At 36.3% G+C, this 13,724-nt stretch overlaps 1 protein-coding gene across 5 annotated transcripts in view; it reads left to right on the forward strand.

Moving 5' to 3' along the window:
• HDX (highly divergent homeobox) overlaps nucleotides 1-10,835 on the forward strand; it is an 88,563-nt gene extending 77,728 nt beyond the window's left edge. For all 5 annotated transcript variants that reach the window (XM_038416951.2, XM_038416952.2, XM_043492114.1 and 2 more), the window contains one exon: nucleotides 1,728-10,835. In XM_038416951.2, the coding sequence (XP_038272879.1) occupies nucleotides 1,728-1,853 (126 nt within the window). In that variant the 3' untranslated portion in view covers nucleotides 1,854-10,835. The remainder of the gene's footprint in view (nucleotides 1-1,727) is intronic.
• Nucleotides 10,836-13,724: the final 2,889 nt, after the last annotated feature.

Genomic DNA, 13,724 nt, shown 5'->3' on the forward strand with positions numbered 1-13,724 from the left:
TCCTAAATTACTTCAGAACTTTTGAAAATTCTACTAGAGATATAAAGTGATATGAAAACCATGTAATCTTAAAACTCAAATATTACTTACATTAATTAATTTTAAATCTGCATCCACAGTAACCTAGAAGCTGATTAGAAGTAAGTGATGTTAAAAGTGATCTTATAAACAGAATATGCTTTGCAAAAAATGATTACTAAAGTAAACTTTGAATCCTAAAGTATTATCTTTTTATTTTAATTTCCCACTTGATTTCCCATTTGTGAAATGTGCCAGACTGGCAATTCTGATAACTGACATGAGTTTACTCACAAAACAGAAATAGCACTGGCAGCAGCAGGGCAAGCTTCCTCTATATTGCTCTGTAAATGTGTCTCTACCTTATTCAGAAGGAACCATCTCTACATGCTGATTTAATGGTGACTTTTCTACAGAGACTGCCAATAAGGATTCCAAGTATCAATTATCATGAGAATATCCATTCACTAGGGACTAGAGTGAGGCCACCAATTTATTTAAAGTAAACATAGTAAGCAGTTGTCAATTGGTGATGACAGTTAATCATTACCATTCAAGGATGGATTGGAACCAGTAATCCACGAAGGCTTCATAATTTATGACTTAGATCTGGAACTATCAAGGCCCCAAAAAAATACCTGTCTGTGCAAATCTTTAGACTGTAAACCCTCCAAGGCAGGGATTGTCTCATATGTGTTTGTATAGACCCCAGCACAATGGGGCCCCAATCCCAATTGGTGCTATCTTAATATAAATATTGACAATAAAAATAAGTACTCCAAATTTAAACAGCAAGTCCAGACATTTATCTTACATAAGCCAACTGTTAGTATTTCTTAAAAAATTATAGTTTCTGCTTCTGACACACCTATAAATCAATAGTGCAGAGCCAAGCTATTTATTTGTTACATCATATAAACCATAGAACAGGGTCTAATTTCATGAAAACATTCTGGGAATCCTTCACTATATGTAGTTTCTTTTTCTTTGTGGGCAAAAGGTATGGTTTGTAGTGTTTATTGTATCTGAAACAATTAGCAAGTCTGCATATGTATTGTAAAATATAATCATCCTAAAAATGTCTTCATTCGGAAAAAAATATAGTGGCTAAACTTCTTTAATTTGTCCTTGAATGTATTCACTCTAAGGTACAAAGAAAATCTAAAATAAATATATGCCATACAGACTAGAAAAGTATAACTGTTAATGGAAGAACTACAATATAAATTGTATCACTGTGATGAACAGATATTGTAGGAGTAGAAAGGAGTCACTGACCTGTATATTAAGGCATTTTTCTTGTGTCCCAAGAAGAAAAGATTAAATTATGAATTTCCCTCTTAAACTACTAATGGCGGGAGGTTCACTTTTGGATAGCCTCCTATGTATGCATCTCAGGATACAGTAGTTTCTATTTTGAAATATGGTAATTTGCCATCACTTATTATGTTTTCATTTTATAGCTGAGATATCACTGTTTTCCTCTGTGCTTGCAAGCAGTAAGCTTGTTATCTGGCAATAGTACAGTGGTTACATCATTTTTGGACAGCATTCTGTTTCTCCTTTAGTGTTGGAAATTTCGCCATTATCAGTGAAAAAATCATAAAAAGTGATCCTTTACTATACAAAGTACTTAATGAGTTAACATGGAACTTGAAAAACGTGTCCAAATACTAATTTTAAAAAAAGTTGTTTTTTTTTAAACATAGGCACTGCTGTCAGATTTACCTCCTGAATTAGAAGAGATGGATTTCAATCATGTATCTCCAGAGCCTGATGATACCTCATTCAGCTTGTCGTCTTTATCAGAGAAAAATGCCTCGGACAGTTTGTGATCTTTAGAGAAAAATAATATATATATACAATCTTAGACTGCCTAACAGGTGTGCATTTCAAGATAACTGCATTTTGTTATCTGATATCATTCACTCAACAAAAACCTGGGTTAACTAGGCAGACCTTGCTGAAGGGTGAATGGGATGTGATACGACTGCAACTTGCGGTGACAAGGAATATGGAACTTCGTTTTGGGCAAGTGATAAAGCTACATGGAAAAAGTTTTAGTTTTTAGCATCACAGCCTTGATTTAGGTCATTTATAATTTTCCAAAATAATTCTTGCTTTGTAGCAAAATCTATTCTGAGCAGGGATCCAAGAATGGAAAATAAATCGCAGTTACAGAGCCAGGTAACATTTCAACGTTGCTTGTCATGTAAGACTCAGCAGTCCTGTTTGTGATCATTGCCTTTTCCCTTGCCCCTTCTAACTCAGGTAGGTGGACTGAAAATTGGGAATCCAGATGGAAAAATGAGCTTGTTATGGGCAAATGGGCAGAGTTGTTCTTGGACCCCTGAAAAAATCTGAATTAAAAGATTAAACTAAGGTGCATATTGGTATATAAGTGCAACTTGTTGAGTCTCCCATTATCTCATAAAAATGTCTGAAAAACACTTGGAAGACAAAGTGAATAAATTTAATTGGCTTCAATAAATTACTCATGTACAGAAGCAGAACTAAATGTTGTAAACCATTAGGCTTTTACTGGAAACGCTTGATTACTGGAGAAGGCAACTGTTTCTGGTATTCTTACTATAGTAATGGGATTAGATAATGTTACACCAATATTTAGAGTTTTACAGTCATAGTGATGTTTTTAGTTCACTTCATTTTATAAAACCTGAACAGTAAAAGCTCTGGTTCATGAAGATTCAAGAATCAGCTACATGGATTTTCTACAAACTATACTCCATTTCATTGCAATAGTGCTGTCAGCCAAGGACAGTTTTCATCCCGTCTCCCTCCGAAGCTGTTTTAGTGTTAGAATCTGGGCCCCACAAATTTCCTCAGTGTGATTCATTGACTAATTAGCCCAATTTAATACATTGTGTCATTCCGCCAGCAGACTCCAGGTGCTGACAAAGAATAAATTTAGCTGAAGTTTCTAAACTGTGTGCCTGATAGCTTTAGCCACTCTCTGCTAACTTATCCTTTCTCAGCGCTCATTCATACTAAATCTCACATCTCATTTGAATAAATACATTCACCCTGACACATTCAAATAAGTTCAGTATGGTACACAGTACTGCGGCATACAGCTAGAACTTGGTAATTTCTAGTCTGAATATTTACAAACTGGCCTCACTAAAACCTTAGGTCACACCAGCTTGAGAGCTAGATTCTTTCACCCTTACGCTGAATGGTACCTTATTCTGTGAATAGTTCCACTGAAATTAATGAGGCTATTTACTGTATAATGGGAGTAAGGGTTGAACAATCTGGTCTTTCTAAATGAAAACAGTCTTAAGTGTCCAAAAAGGAAAATCCATGCAGAGTTTGCACCCTCTGTCCATCTTCTCTCTTAAACTGAATTCATGTTCCAAGGTGTTCAACAAACTGCTGTCAGAACTTTTTCTGAGGGACAAATGTATTCTATCGTAAATATGGTGTTAATGTATTAACTTCCTTCTAGCCCTAAATCTGACAGTCATTTCAACCCAGTACTGTGAGAAACAATCACTGTACGGTATTTAAATATATTATGCATTTAATTTACATTACTATACACCCTAAGACAATAGGTGTGATTTATGATAGGTTTTCTGCTCTGGGTTATTAACTGTACTTCCTCTAGATAGGAAGATCCAGCAACTGACAATAAACACTCATGTTTTCAGGAAGCTTTACTGAAGAAATTTAAAATGTGGGTCTAGCCCTCATGCTCCACAACTTGGACCTTAATTCCGTTACTTCTCCTTGACATGATATGACAAAAGGCAGCATCTTCTTAAAGCTAATGCTTAATCTTGTGGTCTATGAATCTTTTTGCAATTTCACCTTTTACACTAGGTTTCAGAGTAGCAGCCGTGTTAGTCTGTATCCGCAAAAAGAAAAGGAGTACTTGTGGCACCTTAGAGACTAACAAATTTATTTGAGCATAAGATTTCATGAGCTACAGCTCAGTTCATTGGATGCATGCAGTGGAAAACACTGCATGCATCCGATACAGTGAGGTATAGCTCATGAAAGCTTATGCTCAAATAAATTTGTTAGTCTCTAAGGTGCCACAAGTATTCCTTACCTTTTACACTAGTAGCCAAGTAGAATTTTATCACTGCCATTAGTAATTTTGTATTGTTCTGACCTGCTTTTTTCCTGACACGACATCAAACTAAATCAGCAAGTTCAGATTGGATAAACTGTGCCAAAAACAGAATTCAGTAAACTAGAATCCTGGTTCATGATATACATCTAAAATCCTAGGCTCCACACTCCTTGGCTGGAGTCTGTACTCAGTGTATTCCTTTGAGCAAAATATGCTCTGACTCTTTCTGCAATATAGGATAACAGAGCATTTATAATAAAATAGTCATGCTTTCACATCCAGAAATGATCAGCGGCAACGTAGGATGATCAAGAAGAAATATTGAATATGAACTATGTTCTGATGTAATAAGATGCTCTATAGAGCAGTACTATACAGTTGTTTGAGTACCTCCATGCTTCTCTTCAAAATAACCTCCATAATACCTGCAACATGAAAAACAAAACTCTTAATGGTGAGTTATTACCAGTGCTAGTTAAAAATATTGAGGAAATATAGATTTACAGGACAGAGGCTGCAGAGCAACAGATTTGTTCTTTTACTGCACAGTATGGTAAAAACTCAGAAGGACAATTATGTTTGAAAGTCATGAATGGCCATTTCTGAATATTGCATTCCAGCCATGCTCTGTCACCACACGTCTCATGGCTTCATGATCTGATGTTCTGTTCTCCAGAAAGACAGCTAGATATAATAATTAAGTTCACAGGTTCAGATTAATAAGCATAACATCAGCAAGTCTCCCTATGTCTTTGTCCAGTTCTTTATTTGCTGCCCCCTTTCTCTTGTTTTGACATCTGGTTGGGGAGCAGTGCTTGTCTAGGAAGGTGCACACACTCTTCATATTAAGTGTTTGTGGAGGATGAGGTTGGGAGGTGCTTCTCCAGTTCTGCGATCAAACACAGGGCTATGGTCTTGGGCAAATTCAGTCCTGACCTCAAGGGGTTCATCTTCTATTCACTTAAATAATAGGGAATTGTGACCATGGAAGATAGGGCAGAATTTGGTCCTAAGACCTCATATTGTCCATCCATACTTCCAGCTAAATTTGTCATGATAACTAGCTGATCTGTGTCTAATGCCCAGAAGAGAACACCTTGATGTTCATCTCCTGAATGAATTCTAGGTATTCTTCAGCTGACAGAAAGCAAAGATGGCTCTGTTGATCTTGGACATTTTTAGGATTTTGCTTTACAATTATTTCCTTTGTTCATAGGTAGATGCTAATTCATCTTCCACTGCACTATAGATTGCAAGGAAGATTTATTTTTCCATAAAAAATGGGAGAAATAATCATAGCTGATACTATGGTACCATGGAGGAAATATTAAAAAGCAACCATTTCACTTCTTTGAATCATAAAGTTAAACAACAGATACAGCAAGAGTGCCATGAGTTGAAGAACCTTCCATCAATTTCCTGCTTTGTCAGTGAGGGATGACTTTAGAGACATTGTTTATTCCTGACACATCTTTTGCAACATGGGTTATAGAAGAGTGTACAGTAACTTCTCACTTAACATTGTAGTTATGTTCCTGAAAAATGCAACTTTAAGCTAAATGATGTTAAGCAAATCCAATGTCCCCATAAGAATTCATTTAAATAGGTGCGGGGTTAGGTTCCAGGGATTTTTTTTTTTGCCAGACAAAAGGCATTATATACATTTTAAACAAGCAATTTAATACTACAGTCATCATTGCTGAGTATGAAGCTTGGTTGAGGTGGTGGAGTCAGAGAATGGAAGAGGGTAGATTGTCCTCCTGCTCCTCTTTCTGTTCTTGCAAGCACAGGCACTGACTTTGCTGGCGAGGGGGGCTCAACCCTCGGCCCGCCCACTCCATCCCTTCCCGCAAGCCCCCACCCTTAACCCACCTCTTCTCCTCCGTACGTTGCGTCCTCACTTCTCCCTCTCCTGCCCACAGCAATCAGCTGGTTTATGGTGTTCAGGGGGGAGGGGGAATGGAGAGAGGACTTGGCGCGCAGCCTCCCCTGCCTCCTGCCTGCAGCAATCAGCTGGTTTGCGGCATTCAGAAGGTAGGGGAGGGAGAGGGAGCCTGCACGCCACGTCCTCACTCCTCCTTCCTGCCTCCTGAACACCGCAAATCAGCTGATTGCCATGGCTAGGAGGCAGGGGAACGGGGAAGGTGCTGATCCGCGGGATCCACCAGCAGGTGGGAGGCGCGGGGTGGGGTGCATGAGGGGAGCTGATAAGGGAGCTGCCAGCCGTTGACAAAGCAGGTGGCCAAACTACGTTATAGCAGAGCATTGCACAACTTTAAACAAGCATATTCTGTAATGGAGCAGGGACGTAAATTCGAAACAATGTTAAGTGGGAGGACGTTAAGTGGGGAGTTACTGTATCCTACTTGGAGAAAGCCTAACGTGAAAAAAGGCATTGATAACAGACATGCATTTTAAACCAGCAATAAGGTGCTGTCTCCCTATAGGGAGAAATGAAAGTATGTCTCACGCTAGTCAACTTGCTATACCTAGGGAAAGTTGTACCCTTGAGGGGTGCTTGTCTTCATTTCCTGAAAATGTTTCCTGTATTGCCTACAGTGCTAACAGGATTGAGTAGTAATGAATATTTCTAGTCAGTAAATTAAGCAGGTAAGGCTTTAAATACACATGGAGAATTGATCTATTAAGAAGGTGTTCCTTGTCTTAAGTAGTCACTTTTGAGAGTAGCATTGGACTTTAATATTAAAGTACCTTTTGTGTGACCGAAGTCAGTACTAAAAATGGTAAGAAAAAAAGAGCTTTGCAGCTCCTCAGAGACAAAGTGGGGAGCAAAATAAGGAGATAAACCAAAAATGTAACATGCCAGCTTAAATTAGGAAGCAGTTAATCACCTCTACCCACCAAATGAAGAGATAATATGGGTGTCAAATAACAATGCAGTTATACAATCAGAATTATATGGCAGGAATATGTGTGGTGAAAATATGTGTGGAACTTACTGCTGCACAGTGGTCACCTATCTAAAAGCAGAACTGTACTATTGTTACCATATTAATAAGCATTAACCCTTTAAAAACTAGTTGGGTAGTGATGCCTTTCCCATCGGCACTTAGCCATAGCAGATTCTCACTCTCAGGATTCTGATGGCATGAGGAAAGAAAATAATTAATGCACATGAATGGAAAATTAAGCAGAGCATCTGAAAAATCAAAATTTAGTTTATCGATAACATTGCAACCAAAAGCTTAGTTTACTGTACTGTACTTTACTACCTCCAGTTCCACTACCCAGATCTGTCAGCTACAACCAGTTATACGATAGGCTGGCTTATTTATAGAGGGTCTGGAATCTTTGAAGCATTCTTTCAACTTTAATATGAGGTTCTGCTTTCTTTGTCTAAAAATCCAAGATTGCATGAGTTAATCAGTTATCAAATTTCCAATCAAAGTCAGAAAATGGCTGGAACAAAATCTCCGACTAACTACTCATCAGAAGGCATCAATGCCATGTTTTGGCATCTGATTTGTCCAGCAAGTTAATATTTTACCACATTGGCTGACCACATTTTGCAGCCTCAAAAAAGCTATGGGCAAAAAACTAAATTGTACCAGAAGACTGGAACAGCCTTTGGCAGATTGTACTATACCACATTTCACCAAAGCAGAATCCACAGTTTTACTCAAATCAAAAAAGCCTGTTTCCCTGTGACCAAAAATGGCTAGCATTCTGCTTAAAGGATGCAAGATACAAAAAAAAAAGAAGAGTGATTTAACAAAAAAGCAAATCTCTAATCAAGAAATGTTAAAAGAATGTTCCTTTAAGGTGAATGCTTTCTGGTAATTTCTGTGGTAATGTTAAGCATTTTCACTGAATAAGACCTTTAGAATCCTGTGTTACATTTTACACATACTACCTCTGAAACATAATACCACCTTAAGACCACATCAAAAAATGTGAACTTTTTTTGTTTTTTAACTTTTATAATGGGCAATAACTTCCAATAGACACATTTTCCTTCAGCTTTATACTCATTTTTAGTAAAGTGTTTGTGTTGCATTTAAGGTTTATGCTTTTTAGTTTTGTATATTTTTCTTTAATTTTCGCTTTTATTTTTTTTTCTTTTCCAAGCTACTCAAACTTTTGACAAAGGAAAGCAATGAATGATGACATGACTCCTAGCAGCAAATATCTCCAGTGGCTGGTGATGGGATACTATGTGGGGAGGGCTCTGAGTTACTATAGAGAATTCTTTCCCAGGTGTCTGGCTGGTGGGTCTTCCCCCCGTGCTCAGGGTCTAACAGATAGCCATATTTGGAATCCGGATGGAATTTTCTCCAGGGTCAGATTGGCAGAGACCTTGGGGATTTTTTGCCTTCCTCTGCAGCATGGGGCATGGGTCACTTTCAGGTTTAAACTAGTGTAAATGGTGTATTCTCTGCAACTTGGAAGTCTTTAAATCATGATTTGAGGGCTTCAGTAACTCAGCCAGAGGTTATGGGTCTATTACAGGAGTGGGAGGATGAGGTATGATCATGATGGTCCCTGACTTTTGAGTCTACAATATGGGGAAGAAAATATGGCATGTATATGTTGGGGTCAATGGAAATGTTACCATCTTCTGGGTCCAAATACTGTTAAGATAGTAAATAGCTGTGATGTGTTTGGTGCAGCTATTGCAGGCAATAGATATTGCACTTAGAGAGCTCTATCAGTGCCAAAGGACTAATGTGACATTTCCTAACATAAAACAAATTAATTTCTGTGATGGAGAGCAGCCAAGTGATGAATCTCAGCTACATACTGAAAAGAGTAAGATTTAAAATCTAATGAGTACATCACTATATGGGATTAAACTAATCTATCTTTAGTTTTTGTTTGCATCTACACTTGTCTGCACAGAAAGAGAGTATTTTTATTTGCATGCAATAAAGGGTCAAATCCTAGTCTAAGAATAATCAGTGGCAAAGCTCTCAATTTTAACTGGATCAGGATTTGGCCCCAAGTGCAGACCAAACTGCCTATAAAAGTTTCACATCAAAAAGAAAAGTGCCCTTGTAAATTCCCACCAACCCATGAAATAGTTTGCAGACTGTTTAAAAAAATTTTTTTTTAAATGTGTTAGGTATGGGGAGAAAGTCAGGTGCAAATAAACATGTCAGTTGAATCAACAAAATTAACAAACTTTTTAAAAAATATTTTGGTTTTCATTCAATAAAGCATGGATATAAACTGAATGCAAAAGATCTCTTAAGTGGGAAAATTTGGCTTTTTGAAGGTGGAAGTGCTTAAATATTATAAAATGAAAAGTATAAAATTATGGAAACTCCATTGAAAATGTGTCTTATGATAAACTGTGCTCTCATAGAAATTAAATACAATTTACTAAGTTTATTACATACATGATTTGTGTGTGTTTTGTGTGTGTATACACACATATAGATATAAAACACTAAGTTAAATATGATTCACTCACATTAGCACCATCAAAGGCATTTTCACTTGAGGAAATTCCAAATGCAATACTTGTGAAGTCGATATCAGTTGAAACAGGTAACTACCACATCATTTTTGTTTTTTCTCATATTCAAGACATACTTTTGGATTAAATTGAACGCATCCACATAAATATTGATTATATGTAATCTTTCATAATTCAGAATAACGCTGCTAGGTTTAGGCTTAAAACTACCTTGAAAAGCCCAGTATAATACTATACCTAAGTAATCTCAGCACACAAACTGTGTTGAACTTATGAAGAGTTTAAACGGTCTTCAGCCAAGACAGAGTCCATTTTAGTTTCACTAAAGTTTGAAAAGGTGACTTCACTGAAAGTTTAAGTGTTACTATATAAGCTGGTATGCTATTTTAATTTGTCTATAAAGTGCTAAGGTAACTCATTCTCTTTAACTTAATATGATGTCCTTTTGAGCCAATTTGGCAAGTTTTGTAAATTTAGTATAATACTGAATTTCTCTGTGAAAATCAATATTTATATTGCATTTTTATTGTATGTATTAGTATGTGTAGCAAAAAGATTTACCAATCTTGAACTTGAGTACCTCTGTTAAGATCCAGGATATATGATCTTGGTTTATTTGAAAGATGGATGCCAAGTGAAATATTCCATCCACTTCTATTGATCTTGTCTGTATATATAAGGGTATTTATAATCTTATGTTAACAAAACTCATAATGAAAAATGGTTATTTCCTTCTTTAGAAACCTGCCCAGCTATTTTTATATAAATGTTGGTCTCTGCCTTAACTTTTTTGTGAAAATTTGTGCCATAGATTATTCTAACTTAACTACAGATAGTTTACAGAACTTGCTTTGGCTCATCTTTGGTTCACATTTAAGTAAACTGTGACCAATTTTATGTGGTTATTTGATAGTTAAATTAATTTTTTTTTGCTTAAAGTTGTTTTAATTTATTTATCCTGTATATCTGCATCAAGGGTTTCTTCCCTAATCTTTTTTGTCCTTTAAAGCTTTTTAATCTATCCTCATATGCACGCTTTGTTAGTTCAAGAAGTAATAACTTTTCATTAGTTTATCATATATAGTTTGGCAAAACCTTTAAGAAATTGAGTCAGTGGTTATAAAAAAAAATGTATCTATATTGACCCAATTGGTCAGAGTAAAGGGCTATTTACCTTTGGTAAATTTGTCTACTAGACTCAAGGATATTTTTCTAAGTCGATCAGGTTTGGGAATCTGGAGAAATGAAATAAAGGTTAACGAATTCATTTTCCTATATAAAGTTCTCAGTTTCTATATTTTTAATCATTACTAACCTGTAAAAATCAGTACAGTCAGATGTTTAAAACCAGATACTACATTCTTGTGTCCCCAATTCCTCCCCTTTTAAGTCAATGGAAACTTTGTATGCACAAAGCGTGCAGGATCAGGGCCTTATTAAAGCACTGTGTTGGGAAAAGGGAGAGGCATGTTGTAGGGTTGCTTGTCTGACTGTTCAGTAGATTCATCACCAATATGGCAATAACCACCTGGATTACAAAGACCTGATAATTTTGCAAATTATGGTATAAAAAGAAGTTCCTTTTCAGCACAATAAGCAGGTGGCATCAAGGGGTATACAGGGGCCATAGTTGAATAGCATCTTGACATTTTGAAGCATCATGTTAAAAAAATACTAATTTTTAACAGCTCACAGTCTCAGTAGGTAATGTATTGCCTTACAATACATGGTAGACCTGGGTTCATCATTGTCCTCTGGATTCTTAAAGCTCAGGCTGGCTAAATTTCATAGAGGGGATGTTTTAACCGATGGGGATTGCAATTTTGCGTCCCCAAGGGAAATAGTTTTCTGATTTATGAACTTCAAAGAGAGCTGCTTATCTTCCCAGCATCAGCAGGGCAACTACTAAAATAACAGCTACTACTCTCAGAGCAGGGTATTACAGAGAAAAAAAGAATAAGAATGAAATGATACGTGACAGGCCCAAGAGTCTCAGACACTGTAGGTCTAGTAGGGCAGGTGAGACTTTGCTGGAGTCATGAGCTGAAACAAAGATCATATTCAAAAGTTCAGGACATTCTGCATTTCAAAAAAAAATTTAAATTGTAAAATGAACAGTCTCTCCTTTTGATGAAATAGCTCTGAATTAATCTCTCGTGCTCTAATTTTTCAGTATATGCACTCAGGTCAAAATAATGCTCTGTGTACGTAATATCATAGCACAAAGCTTAAACCTTCTCTGTTATTTTTCTCTTTGTACAATACACATGGCTTACTTATAAAGTGGGGTTAGTTTACTAGCAAGGGCTCTACTCTCTTGCAATCAGAGCTGTGTGGGAAACCAAATGGCAAGATCAGAACCTAAATATGGCTGTCCACTTGAAGGGTTTCATAAAGAAGTTCCTTTTATTCAATCTAAGCTTTATCATTTAAAATGTTTAAATTTTATTTACAATTAATTCAGACCAGGTCCTCTATTTCTAATTCATAAAAATGTCAATCACACACACACAAAATACGTTTAAATGATTAAATGCCTTGATGAAGAGGTCTTGAGAATGGGATGATTCAGACAATGAAAACTTTCATCTGAATGAAAGTTCTCTTCCTATTGGTTTTGTAGAAAAGTGTGTTAAAATAGCTCAGCTGAAGATTTCCCGGAGAGCTGAAGTTGAGTACAGATACTTGAATTCATGTATATGTTTGCTGAATTTACGTACCGTCTAACTGAAAATATATATGTCTGCTTTCTGCACTGAAGACAACCTAGATGCTGTTCTCCTGAAAGTAGCATGCTTCACTGCAAAAGCCTGATTATTGCTAGCTTACAACCATGTTGCCAACCAACTTTAATAATAAAGGTTAAATTCATGCATATGAACATGTGCTGTTTAATACTAAACAGTCTACTGCACTACCAGATTTTAAAAAATAAACCATACTGTTGATTACTTAAAATCAATTTTTTCCTAAAGAGTGAATAAATTGTAAAGTGCAATATAGAGAGAAGAATCATTATCCAAACAGCTGGGTGAAGTGGAATTTATTTGGCTGAACAACAGACTTTTTGATACAAATGATGCATGTTGAGGGACATAACCAAGTTTCAGATAATGAGAGATTTTGAGTAAATGAGATGAATATTCCTTTCTTTTAGTCATAGTTTGGCAGTAAATATTTTTGTAAAATACATCTTCAGAGGGATGTGTGTTTTAAGAAGCTGAGGTACAGGCCGGATGCATGGTTCTCAAAGCTGTAAGAGACCCTGTAGTATGTTGGGGGAGGAGGGGAAGCTGAATTGTCAGTGCATTGATACATATTTTTCATGTAAAGTTTTGTTAATTTTTACCAATATAGCAGTTAATTTGGCATAAAAATATCCAAGAGAAGTAAGGATTTTAATGTTCATAGTGTTCTAGAGATATACCAAAATGTGGGTGGATGTGTGTTACTTAGACATCCATCTGTTGTAAAGCTAATGTATATATAACAGACAAACTCTACCTCAGTACTGCAGAAGGGAAATGAGTGTGCCTGTTAAGTATTCCCAGTGGGAAGTTCAGCCTGTAAAAATATGAAATTGGCCCAGTTCATTCCTAGTATAACTCCACTTTTCCCCATTGTCTTGTATCCTAGTAGTCTAAATTAGGTCTCCTGTGTTCAGTCTTCCTTCTTTTTTGGAAGGATTTCTCAAGCCACTTTGAATACTTTTTATTAAAAAAAAAAAAATTTTGATTTAAAAAAATCCCTTCAGACCTTCCCTAAATGCATTTGAATGTTGACCTTTTATTATATTTTTAAATGAATACAAATGACACTTGAACATTTTTATATCATCAGTGCCTGCCCACTAAGCATTTTGATGGTAGGAACCAGTTCCTGAGAGAAAATTTCTTATAAATAGAGAAATGGAACCTAATGTAGTTTTGTTAAGACCAGCGTGCTTGGTTGCACTATGTATAAACACAAAGGGATTACATTCAGTTTAGGGCAGAGAGGCAGCGCCAGCCTATGTGCTCCTTAAGTCCTACTCAAACTGTATAATTCATCATCAGCTATCTAATTCAGCATCATCAAGACACAAAGAAATTGCAGTCAGAATATAAAGAAATAAAGCAAATGCACAAGGCTCTTTGCATCATCTATATTGAAGAATCTGTAAGT

This window comes from Dermochelys coriacea, chromosome 9 (genome assembly GCF_009764565.3).
Source record: "Dermochelys coriacea isolate rDerCor1 chromosome 9, rDerCor1.pri.v4, whole genome shotgun sequence".
Taxonomy (NCBI): domain Eukaryota; kingdom Metazoa; phylum Chordata; order Testudines; family Dermochelyidae; genus Dermochelys; species Dermochelys coriacea.